Here is a 24,188-nt window from a genome sequence, read left to right on the forward strand (position 1 = left end):
TGCAGTGTGCCTGGGGAAGTGGCTTTAGTGCTGGACAGAGCAGGTTAGACTTGGCTCGCGTTCTACGAGGCTGATGCTCCTAGCCAGCCCCAGATTGGCCACGTTGCTGCAGACATGAAGTGATCAAATGGAACAACTTCCTTTGGCCCAGGGCCAGGAATTGGTCTCTGGTTATTTGTAAGCAAACAAAAAGGAGAACTCACTTCCTGTTTCAGGTGGGATAGGAAATAGATACAACTAGACAGCTTTGCAATGAATTAGCTACCATTGAAGAGCTGGAAATTTGTACATACTGAAATCTTTGCAACTTTTATCTGGGGCGGGGTACAGAGAGAACAGGGGGTTATAATAGGGTAGGGAGGGGGACGGTGTGTGTTTACCACAGGTACGAAGTTGTCACTTTAACATTCAGAATTCTGCCTCATTGAATTCAGGTTTTATAAGTACTTGAAACTCCTCCGTTTCTCATTTTACAGTTTTTTCTTTAAACTTATGAAGTAGAGAGCATTGTTGTGTATACTATTTAGAAAATACAGTAAACAGCCTAGTCTCTTATCCTCTGTAACTTGGGTTAAAGGCAAAGTTCTGCAAATGGGAGAGATTGTTCAGATAGCTCAGATTGAAGGTACACACTGGAAGAAGGAACAAGCAGCATTTTATGAGTATTTTCTATGTATGTTCTTTGGCATTTTGTCCACCCTGTCCCTGAGCGCCTCTTCTTTTCCTTTAATGTATGCCCGTGGGGTAGGGGGATTGCACTTACGTTACACTCCTGAGATGTTGGATGTAAACTGTGTGTTTCAAAAACTGTTCTTCTGTCAGTCCATTGCTTAAGTGAGAAGCTCAGGTGCTAGTGGCACTTACGTATGAAGGGGAGGGAGGAAGATAATCACCTGTCTTTCAGCAGCCTCTAAGTTATTACCACGCATGTAAAACAGGAAAACAGAATATCTGCCAGTCATTTATTCGGTCCTTCATTTTTCTTATGTGACATCACTGCATCTGCCAAATGGCGAGACAGCACCCTCAGGTTCCCGTGTTCCCTCCCCTGCCTGCCCGCAGGCTGCTGATACGTGAGAATGGTTCTCAAGTACCCCTCAGATCACCTGCAGAAGGTGTTCATAAGGTCTTCGCGTCAGTTTAGAAGTGGACTGGATAAAATTTACTTTTACTTCGTTGTCTTTAATATTGCTCTTATCTCATTTGCTTTGTCACATACCCTGTGTTAAAAAATAATCACATTGCCACTGGTAACCAGGACGCTAAATCGTGATTACAGCTGGGTAACAGTAAGATCGTCTTTTTCTATACCAGGGTGTGTGCCTATTTGGAGTCGATATGAGAAACTCATTTGTATCCACACTGAGTGATACTGCACAACAAACACAGATACCTACAGATTCCGTTTTCATTTCCTTGTGATCTTTATGATAATGACCTTTGTAGACTGGTTGTTTCTGTACTTTGTTTATCTGTAATAAACTTTGTAGATCCTGTGAAATGTTATTTTGCCTAAATCACTTGAGACTTGAGTCTTTAATAACAAAGCATCAGTATTCACTAAAGTCAGTCTCTTTTGAGTTTCTGTGACTTGGCTAGAAGCTCTTGACACTAACAGATTAGTGTTATTTTCCCTGGGAGTGTTCCACTAGGGCGTTACTGTATGATGACTTGATGTTGCTACATAGACTTCAAGATATATAATATTTGGGGGATTTTGTCGATGGGCCTATGTTTTATTGCAGAGTGTGAAATGTGTAAAGCTTGGTTAACCTGTACATAAACAGCTGATTGTGGACTAGTTATAGTGTATTTAGGATTGCCTGTAATATTTAAGCTTCTTACTGATTGTGTGTGCTGGTAGGGACATATAATTTTTGTACATTATATTTACCGAGATTTTGCCTTTTTTATTTTACAAATACTTTGGAATTCAAATGTGTTTTTTGCTTCCGTGAGGATTAATTTGGAAAGATTTTTAATGACATTCCACTGATTTCAGATTTTGCTTGAGACTGACTTCAATAAATTGTCCTGTATGTTCCAAATTAAATATGTGGACTTGTACTTCGCATGTCATTTCTTGCTGCAACTCACTGGGCAGAAGACCAGCATTGGGGGAGGGGTGGCGGAACATATGCAACCCCAGCCGGCTAGGCCTACCCCGCATCGGAGCCTTGTGTGAGAGCTAGGTCTATCCTCCTTCAAAACACCGCGGTGCTATTGGAAGAGACCTGGATCCTAAAACGTGGGGTTTTGTTTGGCTTTGATACTTGGAGGAAAGATCCTTGCAGAATGTTGCTCCTTGCTTTGGTGTGGAAGGAGAAAACCTAGGCGCCAGCTGGGTGGTGAAGGATGGAGGGGAGATCGAATTGGTTTCTCCCGCAAAGGTTACTAGCTGCTCCGGTGGCCACCGGGGAGCCAGCTCACTGATGCCCAGCACGGCTTGCTTCACGTGCCCTTTGCTAGAGGGTCCCCTCAGAACGCAGGCGAAGCTACCGGTCCTAATTAGAAGCCGCGGGATTGCTGACCTGCTTGGGGAGTGGAGGTGGCCGAATGCCTTCCCCTCGGGGACCGCCTCCCCTCCGGCCGCTCCGCCCCTCGTCCGACTGCCCACCCCCCGCCCCGGACTGCCTGGGCCCCCACCACCCTCCCCCCAGCGTCCCCGCGCCGACTGCCCAGGACCTACTCCCCCGTCCCCCGGTCCGCCTAGCCAGGACTGCCCCTCCATCCCACCCCGGACTGCCCACCCGCCTCAGGACCGCCCTGGGACCAACCCCGTCCCCCCTAAGACCGCCACCTGTCGCCCCCCAGGACCGCCCCACCCCACGGACCGACCCCCGTCTCCCCTCCCGGGACCAACTCCGGGCCCCCCGGGACCGCCCCCCGGCCCCCATGACCGCCCCCCCAGGGCCGCCCCCCGTCCCCCCTAGGGCCGCCCCCCCGTCTCCCCAGGACCGCCCCCCGTCCCCAGGACCGCCCCCCCTCAGCACTGTCCCCCGCCTCCCCACGACCGCCCCCCCGTCCCCCTAGGACCGCCCCCAGGACCGCCCCCCGTCCCTAGGGCCGCCCCCCGTCTCCCCCAGGACCGCCTCTGTCCCCCCTCCACGGACCGCCCCCGTCCCCCCTAGGGTAGCCCCCCGTCTCCCCAGGACCGCCCCCGTCCCCCTAGGACCGCCCCCCGTCTCCCCAGGACCGCCCCCAGGACCGCCCCCGTCCCCCTAGGGCTGCCCCCCGTCTCCCCAGGACCAACCCCCGGCCCCCCCTAGGACCGCCCCCCGTCCCCAGGACCGCCCCCCCGCCTCCCCCTCAGCACCGTCCCCCGCCTCCCCATGACCGCCCCCCCGTCCCCCTAGGGCCGCCCCCAGGACCGCCCCCGTCCCCCTAGGACCGCCCCCGCGTCTCCGCCGCACCCGGGGCCACGTCAGCGCGGCGTCGGAGGGACGTGCGGGCCGGATGGGGAAGGCGGTGGCGGTGGCGGCCTTGGGGGCCGAAGTGGGCGTCCGGATCGCGCTGTTCGCGGCCTTCCTGTAAGCGATTTGCGGACCGGGCCCGGGGAGAGGCCGGCAGTCAGGAGAGGCCGTCCGCGCCCCGCGTGGAAATCTGGGAGCCCCGGGCCGAGATGGGAGCTTCCAGTCCGCAGGAGCAGCCCTCGGGCCCGGAGAGGACGCCAGCCGACGTGCTCTGCCTTTTTGTTTCCCCTTTAGGGTGACGGAGCTGCTCGCTCCCTTCCAGAGGCTGATCCAGCCGGAGGAGATGTGGCTTTACCGGAACCCGTACGTGGAAGCGGAGTATGTCCCCACCAAGCCCATGTTGGTGCGTGGTGAAGTATCCCTGCTGACCCTGTGCCCAGGGGCGGGAACGTGGTCCTTGTGGCTCCAAAATGACCCTTGTAGGAACGTACTGCTCCCTTTCTTGGTTTTGTTCAAGATTCTAATGTCTAGATGTTTGAGACCCGCATTTAGAGAGCAAGATGTCATTCTTTTTTGGCTCAGGAGGCATTTTCTTTTGTTAGCTCTGCTCCTTAGGACAGCCCGAGGTGACTGGTCATTTTGAAAAACGGGTGACAGTGTTATTTACCTGGTGGAACCGACTGACCCCCAGTCACACCATAGATGCACAACAGGCCCTGAGGACCCCTACTTACAGGGAACTGTTAGGGCTGACACTGAGCTCTGCTGTGTCACTTCTGTCCCTCTTCCCTGTAAGAGCTGCTTTAGCAACTAGTTTCCTTTGACCTTTGACATATTCTGGTCCAGGTCATTGCATTTCTCTCTCCTCTGTCACTGATCCTGCTGGCCAAATGTCTCAAGAAGGCAGACACCATGGACAGCAGACAAGCCTGCCTGGGTAAGCGCTAACCCTTCCTGCCTTGGGGTTGTCTTGTCTTCGTAGTGGTGTGCAGGCCACTGAATTCCGCATTCCTAAAGCACTTACGAAGCAGTGGTGGTTCGGTGGTAGGATGCTCACCTTCCACACGGGGGACCTGGGCTCAGTTCTGGACCAGTGCACTCAGTGCCACCACCGTCCTGCTGCAGTGCGCAGGGTTCAGCGGAGCTCCCAGACTCAGACTAGGGAGAAAAACCTAGTGATCTACTGGAAACAGCCAATGAAAACCCTGTCGATCACAGCGGTCTGATCCCACCATGCATGGGGTCGCCATGAGTCAAGGGTTGCCATGAATTGGGGGCCACCTCAACAGCAGCTAACAACCCCCTTCATACCCCCGTTGTTGCCCTGTGAGACAGAAAAATAGTAAGTTTTTTGCTTTCCAGCTGCCAGCCTTGCCCTGGCTCTGAATGGTGTCTTCACCAACACAGTAAAACTGATAGTGGGAAGGTAAGAGTTAGCCACCCCCGTATCTGCCTCAGCCCCTTCAGAAAAGAATAGTTAATGGCTCTCCATCCCACGTATTTCTCTTTTGGTCTCAGTCTAATCTTTCTCATCTAAGCCTCCCTCCTTTCCCTGTATCCCGGGCTTCCAGGCGGCACCTCTGCTCCTCTCTGCCCCCAGCATTGCCCACTGACAACCACAGCGGCCTCTGTCCTCATGAGTGCCCCTGGAAGCTGCAGTGTTATTCACTGTTTGCCCTGAAAACAGTCACGTGCTGGACTGGTGCTTTACTCCCCTCCCCTAATTGAAATGATAACCTGGAAATAACATTCTTTGTTAGTGTGGTGACTATCCTAACACAGCTCCAGTGCTTGCTTGCCATGCTGTTTGGTAAGGTTAGTATGTCTGAGAAAACTGAAACCTGAATTTTAGAGCTGTAAGTGATCTGTGTTCACACTATGCTTATTTCTTCCAGGCCACGCCCAGATTTCTTCTACCGCTGCTTCCCTGATGGGCAAGCCCGTCCCGACCTGATATGCACAGGGGACAAGGACGTGGTGAATGAGGGCCGCAAGAGCTTTCCTAGTGGACATTCTTCCTGTATGAACAGCGTTATCAACTCTACATCTATCCGTGTTTTTGGATCTCTGAATTTAACCTAGGAAGCTCGTGGAGATGGGAACATCTGACTACTCCTGTTACTTGTATCTAGAAATTGGAGGCCCCCCTTCTTTAATAACCTTAAGGTTTTACAAGCCTGAGCCTCAATTATTATTGAATTACATATTCAAGGACAGAGGAGGTAGTTTATCTTCATGAGGGCTGCACATTTTATTAGTTTTTTATTTGTATAAATCCTGCAATATTGTAGCAATCATAAAAATACTAAACCCAAAACCAAACCCACTGCCATCCAGTTGATTCCGACTCATAGCAACCCTACAGGACAGAGCAGAACTGCCCCATAGGGTTTCTGAGGAGTGGCTGGTGGATTTGAACTGCCAACCTTTTGGTTAGCAGCTGAATGCTTAACCATTGCGCTACCAGGGCTCCATAAAAACACTAACCTTTACTGAAGACTGTGTGCCAGGTACTTTGAAAAGCATTTTAGACTTTTATTTGATCTCACACCAGCCCATTGTTATATTTATTACGCCCATTTATACATGAGGAAATTAAAGCATCGAGAAGTTAAGTAACTGTCCAAAGCCGTATAGCTAGTATTCTGAAAAGTATTTTTAGGTAAAATATTATCTTTGGGACACAAAGTCCTTCATTTTTCTGTTTCCTTCTCCTTCATAATCAATGATCCACAGCAGACATGTACAAAAAAAAGGGAAAACATGTCACGCCCCTGCCTCCTATGTGGAGACAAGTGAGGTAGCTTCCTTTAAAAGACACAGACTTACAGGTTTTCTCTGTTTTAGTTGCATTTGCAGGCCTGGCCTTTGCTTCCTTCTACCTGGCAGGGAAGCTACACTGCTTCACACCACAGGGCCGTGGGAAATCCTGGAGGTTCTGTGCCTTTCTGTCACCCTTACTTTTCGCAGCTGTGATTGCACTGTCCCGCACCTGTGACTATAAGCATCACTGGCAAGGTGAGCAAGGGTTCATGCCACAGAAGCTTCCCTGTTTTCACTCCTCTTTTTACCCCCAGCACCAGGCAGAGGAGCTGCTCTGGGTTCTGTATCAAGGGTACGCGTTGCTATCTGTGGATGAGAAAGCGCTCTGTTATCTTTTAAAGTGATCACCAAGGAAGGGCTTCCTAATTTTTCCTTTACTTTGAAGCCTCATAAATGCAGAATGAACTCATCTAACAAGGAATTTTTAAAAACAAATCTCAAAGCTGAACTTACTGTTTTTAAAATAAATAAAAATCAAGTTCATTATCATGAGATTTTTGTTCAGAAACAGGAAATTTAAGAAAACAAAATTGTAATTAAAACTAAGAAGTTTAAATTGGGTGATAAAGTAAAACAGCCAAGTTATAGACTATTTTCAAAGAAAACCCACAATTCCCAGTTAACGGTATTGCCCAGAGGCTCTCAGAAGCCCTGTTTTAAAGAATACCCTAATGTTTTACAAATGGAGGCAACTCTTGAACAGTTTATTCTTTTCTCTTGAACTCCGAAATGGTGAAAAAGAGTTAATATCATCAAGTGAACCTTTGTTAATTCTTCTAAATTAAATTCCAGTTTACTGTACTCTGAACAAGACTTATTAACTAACGCTGTGTTTTGACCCTGAGGGACCAAGTTTCTGGGCTCAGGGCTGGGGACCATGATCTCGGGGACATCTAGCTCAATCGGCATAACATAGTTTATAATGTTCTACATCTTCCTGTAGCGAGTAGCATCTGGGGTCTTAAAGGCTTGTGAGCGGCCACCTAAGATACTCCACTGGTCTCACCCCATCAGGAGCAAGGGAGAATGAAGAAAACCACAGACACAAGGCAAAGATTAGTCCAAAGGACTAACGGATCACAACTACCACGGCCTCCATCAGACTGAGTCCAGCACAACTAGATGGTGCCCAGCTACCACCACGGACTGCTCTGACAGGGATCACACTAGACGGTCCCAGACAGAGCTGGAGAAAAATGTAGAACAAAATTCAAACTCACAAAAAAAAGACCAGACTTACTGATCTGACAAAGAATGGAGAAACCCCGAGAGTACGGCCTCCAGACACTTTTATAGCTCAGTAATGACGCCACTCGTGAGGCTCACCCTTCAGCCAAAGATTAGTCAGGCCCATAAAACAATAATACACATAGTTCAACCATGTATACGAGACTAACTAGGCACACCAGCCCCGGGGCAAGGACAAAAAGGCAGGCCAGGACAGGAAAGCTAGACGAATGGAAATGGGGAACCCAAGGTCAATGTGTGCTGCCACATTGCAGGGCTGGCAGCCAATGTCACAAAACAATATGCATATTAACTGTTTAATGAGAAACTAATTTGCTCTGTCAACTTTCACCGAAAGCACAATAAATATCCATAAGAGCAAAAAAAAAGGTATGTTTTGATTTGTATTTAGGGAACTGACGACCCGATAATGGTCATCTTGTAACTATCTGATAAAACTAAGAAAACATAAAGAAACCATAAACCTGGAATTTAGGGTTTTTGTAGCCCCAGTAAGTAGACTAACCTGGCGGGCCAAGTCCTCCGTACCGTGTGGTGTTTAGGTAACTTTAGGAGTCCAAGTCTAATATGATGAAGGCCTTCTCTGTTCTCCCTTCAGATGTCCTAGTTGGATCCGTGATTGGCCTGACTTTTGCCTACGTCTGCTACAGGCAGTACTATCCCCCACTGACAGATGAAGAATGCCATAAACCGTTTCAGGACAGACTCGTACTTCCCACTGTACAGAAGAAGCTTGGTGATCCCGATCGCTTTGACGTGTAGAAATTGGACCTACACCAGTGGAAGCCAGGTGAATCAGCCCCTCCTCAATGGACCGCGCACAGGCCAAACTTCTGGCCTTTTTACCTCTGCAGAGGTGAAGCGAAGACCTGTGCCGCGCAGCGTTCTGCCTGCACGTGCGTCTGCAGGTTTCTCCTGCTTACACGGATCCACCATGAGGAGCCAAGGGCCTTTTCCATGGACACCACACATTCTGGTAAAAGGGATCTTTCTAGGGTCCTCGAAAAGCTTCGGAATATGATTCAGGTTGAAATCCCCAGGTCTGCAGTGTTTTTACACTTAATTTAAATGCCGTTCTTGGAAGGATCTTGTCACAGAGAAGCCTTTACACAGCCCGACTTTATCCTCAACGCTACAGTGAAACTATAACAACTTAATCTCCACTTCCCCGTAGCCCAAAATTGTAAAATCCAGGACATGAACAACTGAATTACTGTCCGTTCTCTGCTGAGAATTTCATCAAGCCTTAAATAGGAAAACGTACACTTTGGGCTGATTTATCACACACAGCTGATCTCAGTCCGGCCAGATACTGCTGTCTGTTCTGAATACCGTGGGCATATACAGTCTGCTGTGCTGCCAAGTGAGCACAATGAAAAAGAAGAAAATGGTCAGAAGTGTGATTTCAGGACTAAAAACTCATACCTGTTTCTACCTCATCTGTCTTTAAACTGTGGCTCATGAGCTGCTTTCCCGGCATTTATTACTGAAGATCTCCCAAGTGGCTAAGGCGGGAAGGAAAAACCACATTTAACTGGAGGATAAATGAGCCTTATTCTGTCCCCTTTCCACAACAGGATATTAAGGACCAGTTGTGGGATCTCATCAGACCTGCTGCTGTACGACCTACACCTGCCATTTTATTGTGATCATACTTTAAATATGACCTTGTCTTATGTATTTTTTTTTTTCTGTTTTCAGTGCATCTTTTCCTTCAGCAAAGTCAACATTCAAATAAAGTGTAAATGTGCTTTTTCTTGTACGTATAGCACCACTTAGGGGGCAGGGAACATTTTGGAAGTACAGCACTTGATTCCCCGTCGGACAGAAGCGATTCAGCCGTGTTGTCTGTAGCAGTGACTGATGTTTACAGATGCTGAACGATTCTCAGTGATCACATTGTAACTGTCATGCTCTAAATGCAGAACTATATCTGCTTATGACAGTGAAAACGCCAGTCAAGGGAAAGGAACTTAAATATTAGTTCTTTGCCCAAAACTTTCGTTTTTAAAACTTGTTTCAGTAATATATAGGGGAAGAGAAAATGGTTACTGTATTAATTTTCTTTATGATAGATGAAGCCAGGTAAACACAGGCAACTGGTCAATAGAGTTTTATTTAAGTATTTACTGAAGTTTTAAATACAATCACGTAAAAAACAAACATTTCAAAAGTGCAAATGTTAGAAACCTCATTGGTGCCATGAATCTGTCCACGCTGAAGGAAGTGATACTAATTCTGCAGCTGGGACTACGTACAAAACAAGGCCGTTCCAGGGTTTACACATAGATTTGGTCAAGAAATTGCACATGATACAACTGAAATAGTGCAAATAATATAAAACTAAATAAAAGATTTTAATCAAGCTTATGACCCCATAATAATACCACAGGTGTATGGATGAGATATAAAGCTCTCTTACCGTTAACCCACCCCTCACGACCATCAGTACAAATAGTGGCTCATCCAGGTCTCCAGGGTCATACTGTCCATCTTTGGTGGCAGGGACTCACTCTTCCTTGTCCTTTGGTTTACTTTTAAATACTATCTATTCTGCTAATATGAAGAGTAAATTTAAATTTGAAGACAGAAACGTGAAAAAAGTTTTCTCTTTAATATAAATGAGTGCTACTTAATTCTCAGTAACCCTTTCTTGAAACTCAGGGTTTATTTAATATGGAAAATATTCCCTATATGTGAAACGTCTTAGTGGCTTAGTCAGCATTATTCTGTAAGCAGAAGGACGAGGAAAGGCCAGGCTCAGACTATACCCCAACCTCTCCTTCACCATCTCCAGGGCGACACTAATTAACCTTCCCTTCCCTCTCCAGAAAGGGATAAAGACCACTGTTGCCTGCCTGAGGGATGGCTCAAGTGAATATTAAATGCCAGTACTTTGGATTCCATGATACATTTACAAAAAAAAAAAAAACCTTTTATATAAAAACAAAACGCAGTTGGTCTACCTATGCTACTCTCTAAGGAGGGGCCTGTGGAAATCTGAGAGAGAGTATAAAGGACCCTCATAAAGAGAACTACCTCCAACCAGTGCGGAAGAAAACAGCTACTGCAAAGTGGTGGGCAGATGCCTTGAAAAACTTAGCCTACAATCCCCTGTGGTCTGCAAGGTAAGCCTCACTCTGTGCATTCCAGGCTCAGCTGGCCCTGATCCTACATGAGCTATACCTGGGACCCTACAGGCACAGGTTTTTCTTTCAGAGTAAGTTGAATTAAACATTTCCTCCTTCCAAACCTATCTGCTATGCCAAAAAAAAGTGCCTTTTAAGTAAGCATTCTGGGTTGTGCGTAACCAAGTGCCTTTTAAATAAGCATTCTGGGTTGTGGGTGCCTAAGAAGACTATGATGTTTACAAAATGTTTTTAAAGAGGACAAACAATGTGGCCTTTGCCCAAGTGGACATGTCAGGTGACTGACAGAAGTTTTGTTTCACCATAAAGGTACCACTAGAAGATTTTATTTACAACCTAACTGCCAGTCAAAGCTATGCTACTTCAGATTTGTCAGCTCTTACAACTTTACCCTAAACATAAGAATAGAAGCTCTTATCAAATAACTAAGTCAAACTTCATCTTCAGTCTCCAAATTTGAAGTATGATATAAAAGGGCAGGCCTAGGCTATGTAACATTTATGCTCTATGAAGATGTATCTAGTGGGATCTAAATCATCCACTTTACACTCTTACAGCAGCTCAAACAGCGTAAAAACAACGCACAGCATCCATGATTCCTGGCAATAATCAGCCTGTCAGGTGTCTGTAGAGAGGAAACAATAGCCTTTCAAAGCCACATTCTCATCATTCTTCATCCAGTACATGTAGGAAAGAAAAGTTGGTTCAAAAAGAAACTGCCTGCCTGACAAAACCTTTTTTATCCCCACGTAGACTTAGTCTTCAAGTGCAGACAACAAGACAGGAGTGTATCCCCAAATGCCTTCAGAATCTCAAGAATTTGCTTTCCAAGCTGCAAGCTTTTCTAAAGATAAGCAATCATTTCCTAGAAAAATGTCTACCTGACCAAAAATAAATCAAACCCAAAACCGACTTTATACCATCTCAAGTAAGAAAGCATCGAACTGTGGCACCTATACACTATCATTAAAGCGTTAAAGATGCGAACCACCCCCAGCCATGAAGAATGGCAAGTTCTTTAAACGAAATCAGTAACCGGGCCTTCCCTTTGCTTCTCCTCTCATTCCTAAAAGGAAGATTATCTTCCAAAGACCCCAGTTGTGGGTAAGTGGCAGGCAACATGCAGGACATGGATGCAGCTGAGGAGAGGAAAACCGTAGCAGCCAACAGGTGGGTTTTCTGGGGAAGCCTCCCTCAGTGTCCGGCTGGGGAAGAGAGGGGGAAAAGAGGTCGGCATGCGGTCACAATGGAAGGCAGGCAGAGAGAATGCCACAGGCTAGCACGCAGACTCTCGTTACACATGTAAAGGCTGAACAGTTTAAAATGCTGGATGGGCTGTTTGTGATTTAAATTATAACTGTTATCACGGAAACTCTTAGATGATCACAACTCTTAAGATCCTGAAAACAACAGGTGTTATGGGATGAAATCACTAACCCAACATACACCAGTCTTCCCCTGAGTGAGCTACTGTGCTTTTCCCCATGCATCTGAACCAGAGTCCTTCTGAAAATGAACAGTAACCTAGATGCTGGTGACAGACAACAGAAAAGTGTATTTGTAGCGAGCTTGCGGTTCCGTAGTTTCTTGTAACATGTCAGGAATGTTGAGGACTATCCCGGATACGTGACGATTAAAAACTTACATTAAGCAGCCACAGATGGGTCATGTCTACTGTAAAGGCTGATCAAGGGAGATGCCCTGGGTTTGGTAGATTTCTTTGAGGACCAGCAATACTGTATCTTCAGACTCCCTGTAAAGGGAAAACGGTAAGGCTGAGAAAAGAGGGAACTAACATTTGTCCTAGATGCTTTACAGACAATATTTCACTTAATCCACTCAACCGCCTTGCAAGTTCATTTTTTACTACTGCAAAAAAAGCAGAGCTAGGGTGATGTCAGTACTGGTAGACAACCAAGAATTATCCTTTCCAGAGAGCTCATTCTTGGGGCAGTTTGGAAGCGACATCCGCGATTGGTCACTGTAATTTTTAAAATGTTACTGTTTTTTTCTGAAAAGGTAATACAATCATGTAGTTCAAAACCCCAAAGATATAGAAGGGCATACTAACGAAGTCCCCCTCCCACCTCTGTTCCTCACCACCGGTTCCCATCTTCCGACCACCAGCGTTACCAATTTCTCATTCACCTTCCAAACCTTACTCTGCGTGCGAACAATTATATCCAGTTCATAACAAAATGCGATTACATAAAAGTAACATTCATGAAGGACTGCCTTAAGGATATATGGCTCAAACATTCCTCTAGATCTGCTGTTCTACATTTTTGGAGTCATAGATCCTTTTGAGAATCTAATGAAACCCACAGATTTCTCCCCAGAAAAGATCACATATGCATATGTGCCCAAAATTATAAATAGAATTTCACTGGATTCACAAACTTCCCCCGTCCCTCACAAACTCCATAAACAGACCCCCAGGTTAAGAAACTCTGACACTAACCAGGGGGAATTAGCTCTACCAGATATTAAAACATATTATAAATCCTTAATTAAAATGGTGTGATCTCGGTGTATAAACAGATCAATAGAAAAGTACAGGAAGTTCAGAAATAGTCCGAAATACATATAGCATTTAATATACGATAAAGTTAGAATCTCAAATCAATGACTAGTGTTGAGACAACTGGATAGCCATGTGGAAAAAAATAAATTGGCTCAATCCGTATCTTAGGATAAATCTGAAGTGAGTCAAGGATTGACATACAAAAATGAAACAATATTAGAATAAACTATGGTAAGGATTTTTTGGGAGAATAAGGAAGATCTTACTAAGTACGACACAAATTTCCGAAGCCAAAATCTGACTAATTAAAAAGTCACAAATCTGACTGTAAAAATCAAAGTTTTCTATACAGCAAAACCAATATAGGCAATATCAAAACACAAACTGGGGACAAGGTATTTGCAACATGTATCACAGACTTAGAAGAAAAGGACCAGCATTTCAATATAAAAAGGAGTAGAGGGTATAGATAACTCCCAGAAAAGGAAATAAAAATGGCCCTTTTATATGTCAGCACGTTCAACCTTATTCATAATAGGAAAAATTCAATTTAAAGCTGTAGTGGGCGTGACATCATTGTTATCAGGTCTGGTGGAGTCAGTTCCGACTCATGGCAACCCTATGCACAACAGAATGAAACACTGCCTGGTCCCGCGCCATCCTTACAATCGTCGTTATGCTTGAGCTCATTGTTGCGGCCACTGTGTCAATCCACCTCGTCGAGGGTCTTCCTCTTTTCCGCTGACCCTGTACTTTGCCAAGCATGATGTCCTTCTCCAGGGACTGATCCCTCCTGACGCTGTGTCCAAAGTATGTAAGACACAGTCTCGCCACCCTTCCTTCTAAGGAGCATTCTGGTTGCACTTCTTCCAAGAGAGATTTGTTCGTTCTTTTGGCAGTCCATGGTATCTTCAATATTCTTCGCCAGCAACACAACTCAAAGGCATCAGTTCTTCTCTGGTCTTCCCTATTCATTGTCCAGCTTTCACATGTATATGATGAGATTGAAAATACCATGGCTTGGGTCAGGAGCACCTTGGTCTTCAGGTGGTATCTTTGCTTTCCAACACTTTAAAGAGGTCCTTTGCAGCAGATTTACCCAGTGCAATGCGTCTTTTTATTTCTTGACTGCTGCTTCCATGGCTGTTGACTCTGGATCCAAGTAAAATGAAATCCTTGACAACTTCAGTCTTTTCTCCATTTATCATGATGTTGCTTATTGGTCCAGTTGTAAGGATTTTTGTCATCTTTATGTTGAGGTGCAATCCATACTGAAGGCTGTGGTTTCTGATCTTCATTAATAAGTGCTTCAAGTCCTCTTCACTTTTTAGCAAGCAGGGTTGTGTCATCTGCATAACACAGGTTGTTAATGAGTCTTCCTCCAATCCTGATGCCCCGTTCTTCTTCATGTAGTCCAGCTTCTCGGATTATTTGCTCAGATACAGATTGAAAAGGTATGGTGAAAGGATACAACCCTGACACACACCTTTCCTAACTTTAAACCAATCAGTATCCCCTTGTTCTGTCCGAACAACTGCCTCTTGATCTATGTAAAGGTTCCTCATGAGCACAATTAAGTGTTCTGGAATTCCCATTCTTCACAATGTTATCCATAATTTGTTATGATCCACACAGTTGAATGCCTTTGCATAGTCAATAAAACACAGGTAAGTATCCTTCTGGTATTCTCTGCTTTCAGCCAGGATTCATCTGACATCAGCAATGATATGCACACTGAAAACTACAAAACACTGCTGAGAGAAATTAAAGACCTAAATACATTAAGAGATATCATGTTCATGGATCAGAAGACTCAGTGTTATTAAGATGTCAATTCTCCCCAAAGTCATCTACAGATAAAACGCAATCAAAATCCCAGCAAGCTTCTTTGTAGAAATTGACAAATTGATTCTAAAGCATATATGGAAATGCAAATAATACATTTGGCTACAATAGCCAAGACAACTTTGAATACAAGGAACAAAGTTGGAGGACTCACGCTACCTGATTTTGAGAGTAATTATAAAGTTGCAGTAATCAAGACAATTAATGGCGTAAAGACAAATAGACCAATAGAAGAGAATAGACAATGCAGAAACAGATACACACATATACGGTCAATTGATTAAGGCAATTCAACGGTTTCTATATCTGGATAAACTTTTCAAGAAATGGTGCTAGAACAATTGTCTAGCCCTATGCAAAACAATAAGGAGTCACTGGGTGGTGCAGTTAAGCACTCAACTATTAGCCTAAAGATTAGCGGTTCAAAACCAGCCACAGGTGCCCTGGAAGACAGGCCTAGCGAGCTGCTTCTGAAATGTCATAGTCTTAAAAACTCTATGGAGCAGTTCTACTCCACACACATGGCATAGCCATGAGTCCGAACTAATTCCACATCAACTAACAATAACAACAACAACATGCAAAATGATGAACCTCAATCCTTACCTCATAGCATATTCAAAAATTAACCTTGTACAAACTTTCACCAAAAACTCAATAAAATATTACTTTAAAAAAATTAACTGACTTGAAATGAGTCATAGGCCTAAATGTAAGAGCTAAAGTGATACAACTTCTAGAGCACAGGAAAAATCTTAATGATTTTGCATTTAGTAAAGATTCCATCAAAATAGCACAAGTCAATACATTAGACTTCATCAAAATCAAAAACTTTTGCTCTGCCAAACACTCTGCTAGGACAATGAAAAATCAAGCAAGCTACACTCTGGGAGAAAACATCTAACAAGGACTTATAACTGGAATATACAAAGAACTCCTACAATTGAGTAATTAAGAAGACAATCCAATATTTTAAATGAGCAAAAGATTTGAAGAGACATGTCACTGAAGAAGATATACAGATGGTAAACACATGAAAATATGCTCAACATCATTAGTCATTAGGGAAATGCAGATTTAAACCAGAGTAAGATACCATTATGACCTATCTAGAATAAAAAAAGAAATAGAGTAAAAAAGACTAACCACACCAAGTGCTGGCAAGGATGCAGAATAACTGAACTCTCATGCGTGGTTGGTGGGAATGTAAAATGCTGGTGGGAAGAGTTCAGCAGTTTCCTATATATAAAGATACACTTACCAGACAATACCCAGCCATTCCACTCCTAGCTATTTACCCAAGAGAAATTAAAGAACGTGTCCATACAAAGACTTGTCAAGAAATGTTCACAGCAGCTTTGTTTGTAATAACTGAAAACAACCCAAATACCCATCAAGAAATGAATGGCTATACAAATTGTGGTACGTCCATACGATGGAATACTATTTAGCAATATAAAGGTACAAACCCTTGATACATGCAAAAACATGGAAGAATCTCAAAATAATTATCCTGAGCAAAAGAAGCCAAAAAATAAAGAGTACATATTGTGTGATTCCATTTACATAAAAGTCATATGCAAACTAACCTACAGTGACAGAAGCACATCAGTGGTGCCTGGAGACAGGGAGGGGAGGGAAGAGGAGAAGAGGGATGGTGACAAGGGGGCGAAAGGAAATGACAGGGTGCGTGATGGATTTCACACATGTATGCCTGTGATTGTGGTCATGGTTTCATAGGTGAAAACAGGTCAGAACTCAAATTGTACACTTTAAATAATATATCCAGTTGAATGTATGCCAATTATGATTCAAAAAAGCTTTATATATTTTAAAAAAGAAACTACAGTGAGAGACCATTTTTCACTCAACAAACTGGCAGATTTAAAAAGTTATTAAAACTGTGTTGGAAAAACTGTGAGGAAACAGACTTCCATGTTCTTGATCCAAAAAAAACCAAACCCACTGCCGTCAAGTCAATTCCGACTCCTAGCGACCCTACAGGACAGAGTAGAACTGCCCCATAGAGTTTCCAAGGAGCACCTGGTGGATTCTAACTGCCGACCTTTTGGCTAGCAGCCACTTAACCACTACGCCCCCAGGGTTTCCATGTTCTTGATAGGAGTGTAAAAAGGTACAATCTCTACCTGACGATTATCTATCCAATATTATGAATGCATATAACCTTTGGGCCAGCAGTTTAAGTATTTACAGATAAACTCATGCATGAATGGGTGAAATGACATGAACATGGTTCATAAAAAGCAAAATGCCCATCAGTAGAAGACTATTAAATACATTTTGGTACATCCATACGGTGGAATAGTATGCAGCTAAAAGAGAATAAGGAAACTCCTGACATACAGTGCAGGCCTGGGGGCGCTGTGGTTAAGAGCTCAGCTGCTAACCAAAAGGTCAGCTGTTCAAATCTACCAGCTAGTCTTTGGAAAACCCTATGGGGCAGTTCTACTCTGTCCTAAAAGGTGGAACTGACTCAGTGGCCAAGAGTGGTTTTGGGTGATATACAATAGGTAACACAAACTCCAAAATATACTAATAGAAAAAGCAAGGCACACAGCAATGCCTATAATACTATTTCTGTTTTTTTACAGGAGGAAAAAATATATTCACACACACTCACACATGTATTATATATGCATAAAATGTATCCCTGGAAGGACATTTTAGGAAGTCCATGTTAGCAGCATATGAGGAAGGGAGCTAGGTGGCAGGGAACAAGGTAGAAGAGAGGCTTTTCATTATTTATCTTTCTTTGAATTCTGAGCCATAGAAATATACTGCCCACTCAAAAATTTTAAAAGAACCCTTTTTTCAGATATTTTATCGGGCCAGATCGGCAGAGATCATTCCTGGACAGCATTCTTTTGGCCCCTTATAAGATTGCTTTTACTAAATTGCACTTTGATTTTCTGTAATAACCTCTATTGTATTTATTATATACAGGTGACATTGATTACATCAGATGATAATCCCTTTATCGGAATTCAATAGAAAAATCTTTCTGAGGTCTCAGTACCAGGAAAGCACACGCAGGCATGTGATTTTCCTGAGAACTCCTTTGTTTCCCCTCTTTGCTTTGCCTATTATTAGAAAGCTCAACTGAATACACAGCCCACCACCGCAGGACCCTAAAGCATCCATTTTTTACACACTTACCTTTGGCTGAAACCAAAAACCCACTGCTGTCTAGTTGATTCCAACTCTTAGAGGCCCTGTGGGACAGAGTAGAACTGCCCCGTAGGGTTTCCAAGGAGCAGCCGTTGGATTCTAGCTGCCAACCTTTTTTGGTTAGCGGCCAAGCTCTTAGCACAGCGCCACCAGGGCTCCACCTTACCCCAGACCCATCTTATTTTCCTAGCTTTACTATCCTTTACTTCAATTTTTTAAGTGATTAAGTTGTATTCTGTTATACCGTATGAATTTCAATAAGCACTAATAATCCATTCTGCAATCCAAAGGGTAATTAATCAAAATTAATTCTGCTCTAGCTACTGTAAATGCCTTTAATATTGATGTAACAATGTTTTCTTAAAACTCTGTTACCAATAGGAAAGCACCTGTTCTAGTTCATTCATATGTACCCATCCTGTCCCACCAAGGGCCAAAAGAGCACACTTTTTTTTTATTGTAAGTGAAAGCTTACAAATCAAGTCAGTCTCTCATACAGAAACTTACACACTCCTTGCTATGTACTCCCAGCTGCTCTCCCCCTAATGAGACAGCACACTCCTCCTCTCCACCCTGTATTCCCCATGTCCATTCAAGCAGCTGCTGTCCTCCTCTGCCTTCTCAGCTCGCCTCCAGACAGGAGCTGCCCAAAGGGCACACTTTTAAGACTAAGCTAATTGAACTCATAGTTGCTGGCATCATTAGCCTCATGCTCCAACCATATGCAACTAAATGAAACAACAATGTGTTTAAATCAGGTTTCTTTAAATGACTACGTGAATGTGCTATTTTGTAACTTTCTAAATGAGAAATCATTCTAGTCCCCAAAAAATGTACCCTGGCCTATCCTCCCTTCTCCAAATCTATCAAATACCTGTGCAACGGTTAGACAAAAAACAGAAACAAAAGCAAAAACCACCACTTACCAGTAGCACAGATGGCTTTGTAAAGCAAATAAATATTCATTAAAACTCTCAATGGGTTTCTCCTGTAGCACATAGTCAATGCGTTGGCCTCCGTTCAGCATTCCCACATTGATGGGTGGAACTTCTTCTTTAACTGCGTCAGAAGTCTCCTCTGTGTTAACATCTGGACATGGAGGAACCACGGTAAGAATCTAAAAGTTCTTAGCCCTCCGCGGTTGTACCGTTAGGAGCCCTGCTGGCAAAGTGATTAACAGCTTGGCTACTAAGCAAAAAGCTTGGCGGTTTGGTTAGAAGCTGCCCCTTGGAAACCCTATGGGGCAGTTCTACTCTGTCCTATAGGGTTGCTATGATTCGGAATTGACTGATGGCAATGTGTTCTCTTCTTTTTTCTCTCAATCCCTTTAAAGCTCCTCAGGTCACACTGGTTTTGTGCCCTTTTTTCTTTTTGCTCATCTCATGACCTGCACCTTTCACAGCTAATTCATCTGCTTTTGGGTTTATAAAGTAAAATGGAAGCAGGAATAGAGGTCTGTAGGCAGTCAGAAACTAAGGCAAAAGAATGCAGTATTAACTGTTCAGTTAAGAGAAAGCATCCTAGCTTGTCCTCAGCCAGGACAATGAATCAGTCCTGCAGGGAACTGAACCGACTCATGAATGTACAGACTTTCCCCTTGTAGAAGCAAAGGCTTCACAGAGAAAGCTCTTCCCATCACCTCCACAGTTCCCAAGTGGGGAATGTTTCAAAGTCTAGGTATCAGATACTCAGTTTCTCTTGACATTTTTCCTCACAAATACTGTTTTTCCATAATTTATGGCTATTAGATGACAGAAAAGGCAGGCAGAGCTAAAGGCCCATTGAGACCCATAAAATAGGTCCTATACAACAAAAAGGGGCGATAAGAAGGCCCTGGGAGAATAAGAACTCCACACCATGAAGTCCTTATCCGGCATGATGCAGGAAATCAATGTGTGCAGTGTCACTGACCACTGGCCTTCTCGGAACTTGATTCCAGCTCGGCTTCAGTTTCTTCTGCAGTTTCTGAAGCTTGTAAGGCAGGGTGTGGAGCTCTTGTGAAAGACTTCCAGGCCATCCGCAGGGAACCTAGCAGGTTGTTCTTCAGGTCCATACTCATCCGGGTCAAGCCCTCTCTCAGTTCTGAAACACGTGTGAGTAAAGAGCATTAAATGGCTTACAAAGACCTGAGGGCCCAACACAGCTGAACAGAATGAGTAAGGTCCAGTTAGTCTGCACTGGCCAGAAGGTGCAGAATTATCAAGTTCTGTGGTCAAACTTACCTAAGTGCATCCGCTTCCTGCCTTTATGATGTGGGATCAGCATTGGCTCAAATTCCACTCCTGGGACCACCATTGGTTCAATCCTATAGGCCACAGGATCAAACTACATAGGAAAAATAATAGCTACATTTACCTCTGCTGAAGAAAGATCGCCAGTCTGGGAAACTGTATACCTTAAAGCAAGAGCAATCACAGGTTCACTAGAAAAAGGTAAGATGTTCTGCCACAACACTTCCAGATCAACAGTATCATAACTTGTCTCATCACTACAGAATACTGTAGAAAAAAGGCAAGTCAACACAACAGAAAAGTATATGCTCTTTACCAATATGCCATAATATTCAGATAAAACCACAACAGCTGTACAATGCTTACAGGGTGATAAATATTGAAGAAACCTTTGCACGTTGGAAATCTGTAGTTTGGATCAATTCTTTTTAGTCCTCGGACAGTAAGGAACATCCCAATGGGCGATCCAAAGGCAAAGAATATTTCTGGTTTATAGATGAGCCGGGGGTACTTTACAAATACCTGGAATGAGGAAATAAAAGTATCTGTCATTAAAAACAAAAGTCACACCAGTTCCTGCCATACCAATGACAGGCATAAAACAACCAAAGAGAATTAGTATTGTTACCTGCCCGATGCCAACATCCAGAAAGGTATGATTTCTAGTATCATCAGTATTACTGCAGAACTCAGATTCTTTGGGGATATTAGACGTACTCCTCCCTGAAACTGATTGCAGGGTTGGTCTATTCATGCCCTAAAGAATAAAAAAAATAGTTCTCTGGAGTTCCTGTGTAGTAAATATAGCTAAAGGATTATACAGTTTTCTACTGGTTTAAAAAGACGTTTGAGAAAGTTTTGAAATGGTAGCCAGTAAATCTAGGGAAATCCCTTAGAGAACAAGATAAACCTGATAAAAACAACAGTTGCCTTAAATTATAAATTGACATCCCTACATGCTCTAAGATGTAAAAGTTGCACACAGCTAGTTGGGCGGCAATTGAAACTTTAGGCAACCATCACGACAGAAAACAACAGCAGAGCATCATGGGAAGGAATGTTGAGGACTGCTGTGCCTCTCGAATCAAGGCAAGTCTCTCTGGGTACAGAAAATGATGCAAACACTGGGCCAAGAACGGAAGCCTTAAATAAGAACCAAGCCACCTGCTAAAAAGCTGGATATGGAAAGGCACTCAGTGGCCAAGAAAATGAAAAAGTGAATGGTAGATATAATGATACATGCTGTAACATGGATGAACCCTGATAACATTAAGCTAAGTAAAGAGGCCAGTCACACAAGACACATATTACGTGATTCCACTTATACGAAATGTCCAGAATTGGCAATCCACAGAGGCAGAAAGTGAATTAGTGGTTGCCATGGGATGGGGGAGACAAAAGTGGGCAGTGACTGGTAATGGATGCGGAGTTTCTTTTTGGGATGACAGAAATGTTCTGGAATAAGATAGTGGTAATGGTTGCATGGGGTCCCTGGATGGTGCAAACCGTTAACATGCTTGGCTGCTAACCAAAAGGTTGGACGTTCAAGTCCACACAGAAGTATCTTGGGAAAAAGTCCTGGCAATCTACTTCCAAAAAATCTGCCATTCAAAAGTCTATAAAACACAGTTGTACTCTGACACACGTGGCAGTGCCATGAGTTGGCATCAACTTGACAGTGACTGGTTTACTGGTTGATGGTTACACAACTCTGAACATACTAAAACCCACTGAATTGTGTACTTTAAAAGGGTAAATTTTATAGTTATGTATATTATATCCCAGTAAAGCTATTTTTTTTTTTAATGGAAAAAAACTGAATGGTAGGAGGAGTCCAGAAAAGATAAGACTTCTGATACTAGTGGTATTTTTAAGGACATGGATAAAGAAACTGTGCTTAATTTCTAAAAAGACAACCAAAGACCAACTATCAAAATTGCTTAGCTCCTCAGAGTATGTACCCCACAAAGCATGAGGATACACCATGCACGTCAAAGAACTGTTTGGTCTGACAAACCATATTAGGCACATACCATTGAAGTTTTTCTTACACTAAAATAGTTTAATATCTTCTTTCTTGGTCCCAAAGGGATTCCCATTTCCTGAAGATCTTTGTCTGTACATAAAGCCTAGGCAAAGAAAACCAAATATTATTCTTATTTCTAGGCGGACAAAATAAAGTAAATGTCCTGGCCTCTAGGCACTCTGTCGTTCTTTGCTTTACATTGCTCTGGCCTCCTAGTGATGCAACATCATCAATAACTTTGAGAAGGAAAGACTATTCATAAAAGAGCCTAAAGACGAATAAAAAGTATCAATACCACAGTATCGATGCTATAGTAATACAGATAACGGGGTTATTGAAAAAAAAAAAAACTAAAGAAGTATATATATAATAATGACTTCATGACAGACAGGAAACCCTGGTGGCATAGTGGTTAAGAGCTATGGCTGCTAACCAAAAGGTCGGCAGTTCAAATCCACCAGGTGCTCTTTGGAAACTCTATGGGGCAGTTCTACCCTGTCCTATAGGGTCGCTACGAGTCAGAATTGACTCAATGGCAAGGGGTTTGGGTTTTTTGGTCATGACAGAAAAACCCTTCTTGGTTCCCATCCTCACCTAACAGCTATAGCCTTCCTGAGGAAGACTACAGACACAAGCAGTAAGAACATACAGTAACAAAAAAGTATGGAGTAGACTGACAATAAAGATCTCAGCTTAAGTGTCACTTCATTAGGGAAGTTAGGTTAGTTCATCCTACTGCACAGCCTGACATCACTGTGCACTTTTCCTACTTAGAACTTGTCACATATGTAATTAGTTGTTGTGTGATTAATATGTGTCTTCCCCACTAAACTACAAACACCAAATCTGTTTCATTCACTACTCTTATCTCCTGAACTTGGTATGCTACGCCTGATCACAGTAAGCATTTACTAAATATGTCAAATAAATGAACGTATCACAAACCAGAAAAAAGCACAACAAAATTAAGTGGTAAATAAACAAGTATCAGCAGTAGAGCCCTTGAAAGTAAAATAAGAGCTGGAATAAGTAACGGTCATTTATAGGATGCTTTTGCTCTCATGTTCTCTCTGAGATGAGCTGTTTTAGTCCTTGCCCTATCGCTGTATGTTTATTGACACTGCCCATTCTGAACTCTGAACTTCCACAAAGCAAAGAGGACTTTGTATAATGAAAAAGCATGAGTAATGCTAAAGAACATTATCAATGATAGCAAAGTATTTATGACTCAAAAGCTGCTAACAGGCAGGCTCTTAGGAAGTAGTACAATGAAGATAAGCAGTAAAAATGCTGAAATGATATAGCATAAAGTTTAAAAAAGATTTTTACCAGCGCTTCTTTATCTACTCTCTCCTTCTCAAAGATACTAAAGAACTCTGAAAGCTGAAGTTTCTTCAAGTCTTCCTCCAGTGTTGGTGTGTCTCCTTGATCCATATCAATATTTGGTGATGCCTAAAAATTAAATTGTAAAGCTCACATTTTCTGAATTCATCTAGATTTTCCTTAATACTATTTTGTGACAAAGAAATTTATTACACAAGGTTTCCACAGAGATGTCTCTTAACTTTAAATAAACTGTAATTTATACAAAATATAAATGGAAAGGTGAGCGAATGATCTAAGTTTTTGCAACTTCAGCTGAAACTTCCTATGTTTTTAAATAAACGAATGAGTGAATGAATGATTACCAAAGTATTCTTCATCATCATTAGCAGACATTCACTGAACTCTTACTAGGAA

The 24,188-nt window shown here is 43.2% G+C and overlaps 2 protein-coding genes across 8 annotated transcripts in view; one reads left to right on the top strand and one right to left on the bottom strand.

The window, feature by feature from the left end:
* The first annotated feature begins 3,440 nt into the window (after nucleotides 1–3,440).
* PLPP5 (phospholipid phosphatase 5) lies at nucleotides 3,441–9,235 on the top strand. Of its 2 annotated transcripts, none has more exons than XM_003412407.4 (7): nucleotides 3,441–3,530; nucleotides 3,708–3,816; nucleotides 4,260–4,350; nucleotides 4,776–4,839; nucleotides 5,309–5,433; nucleotides 6,261–6,431; nucleotides 8,083–9,235. In XM_003412407.4, the coding sequence occupies exons 1-7, from the start codon at nucleotides 3,457–3,459 to the stop codon at nucleotides 8,244–8,246; spliced, it is 798 nt and encodes a 265-aa protein (XP_003412455.1). In that variant the 5' UTR covers nucleotides 3,441–3,456; the 3' UTR covers nucleotides 8,247–9,235. The 2 variants fall into 2 exon arrangements, with proteins under 2 accessions (XP_003412455.1, XP_064128883.1); XM_064272813.1 differs by lacking the exon at nucleotides 8,083–9,235 and adding an exon at nucleotides 7,251–8,070.
* A 13-nt stretch (nucleotides 9,236–9,248) lies between these two features.
* Nucleotides 9,249–24,188, bottom strand: part of LOC100663900 (phospholipase DDHD2) — an 87,619-nt gene continuing 72,679 nt past the window's right edge. For 2 of the 6 annotated variants that reach the window (XM_064272806.1, XM_010592452.3), the window contains 8 exons: nucleotides 23,778–23,900; nucleotides 22,456–22,551; nucleotides 21,051–21,179; nucleotides 20,789–20,944; nucleotides 20,414–20,516; nucleotides 20,103–20,273; nucleotides 19,118–19,280; nucleotides 9,249–12,386 (listed from right to left, as the gene is read on the bottom strand). In XM_064272806.1, the coding sequence (XP_064128876.1) occupies nucleotides 12,305–12,386; nucleotides 19,118–19,280; nucleotides 20,103–20,273; nucleotides 20,414–20,516; nucleotides 20,789–20,944; nucleotides 21,051–21,179; nucleotides 22,456–22,551; nucleotides 23,778–23,900 (1,023 nt within the window). In that variant the 3' untranslated portion in view covers nucleotides 9,249–12,304. Of the gene's footprint in view, nucleotides 12,387–19,117; nucleotides 19,281–20,102; nucleotides 20,274–20,413; nucleotides 20,517–20,788; nucleotides 20,968–21,050; nucleotides 21,180–22,455; nucleotides 22,552–23,777; nucleotides 23,901–24,188 lie in introns of those variants that run through there. The other 4 variants (XM_064272807.1, XM_064272808.1, XM_064272810.1 and 1 more) reach the window with 4 other exon arrangements.

This window comes from Loxodonta africana, chromosome 19 (assembly GCF_030014295.1).
Source record: "Loxodonta africana isolate mLoxAfr1 chromosome 19, mLoxAfr1.hap2, whole genome shotgun sequence".
Lineage (NCBI taxonomy): Eukaryota > Metazoa > Chordata > Mammalia > Proboscidea > Elephantidae > Loxodonta > Loxodonta africana.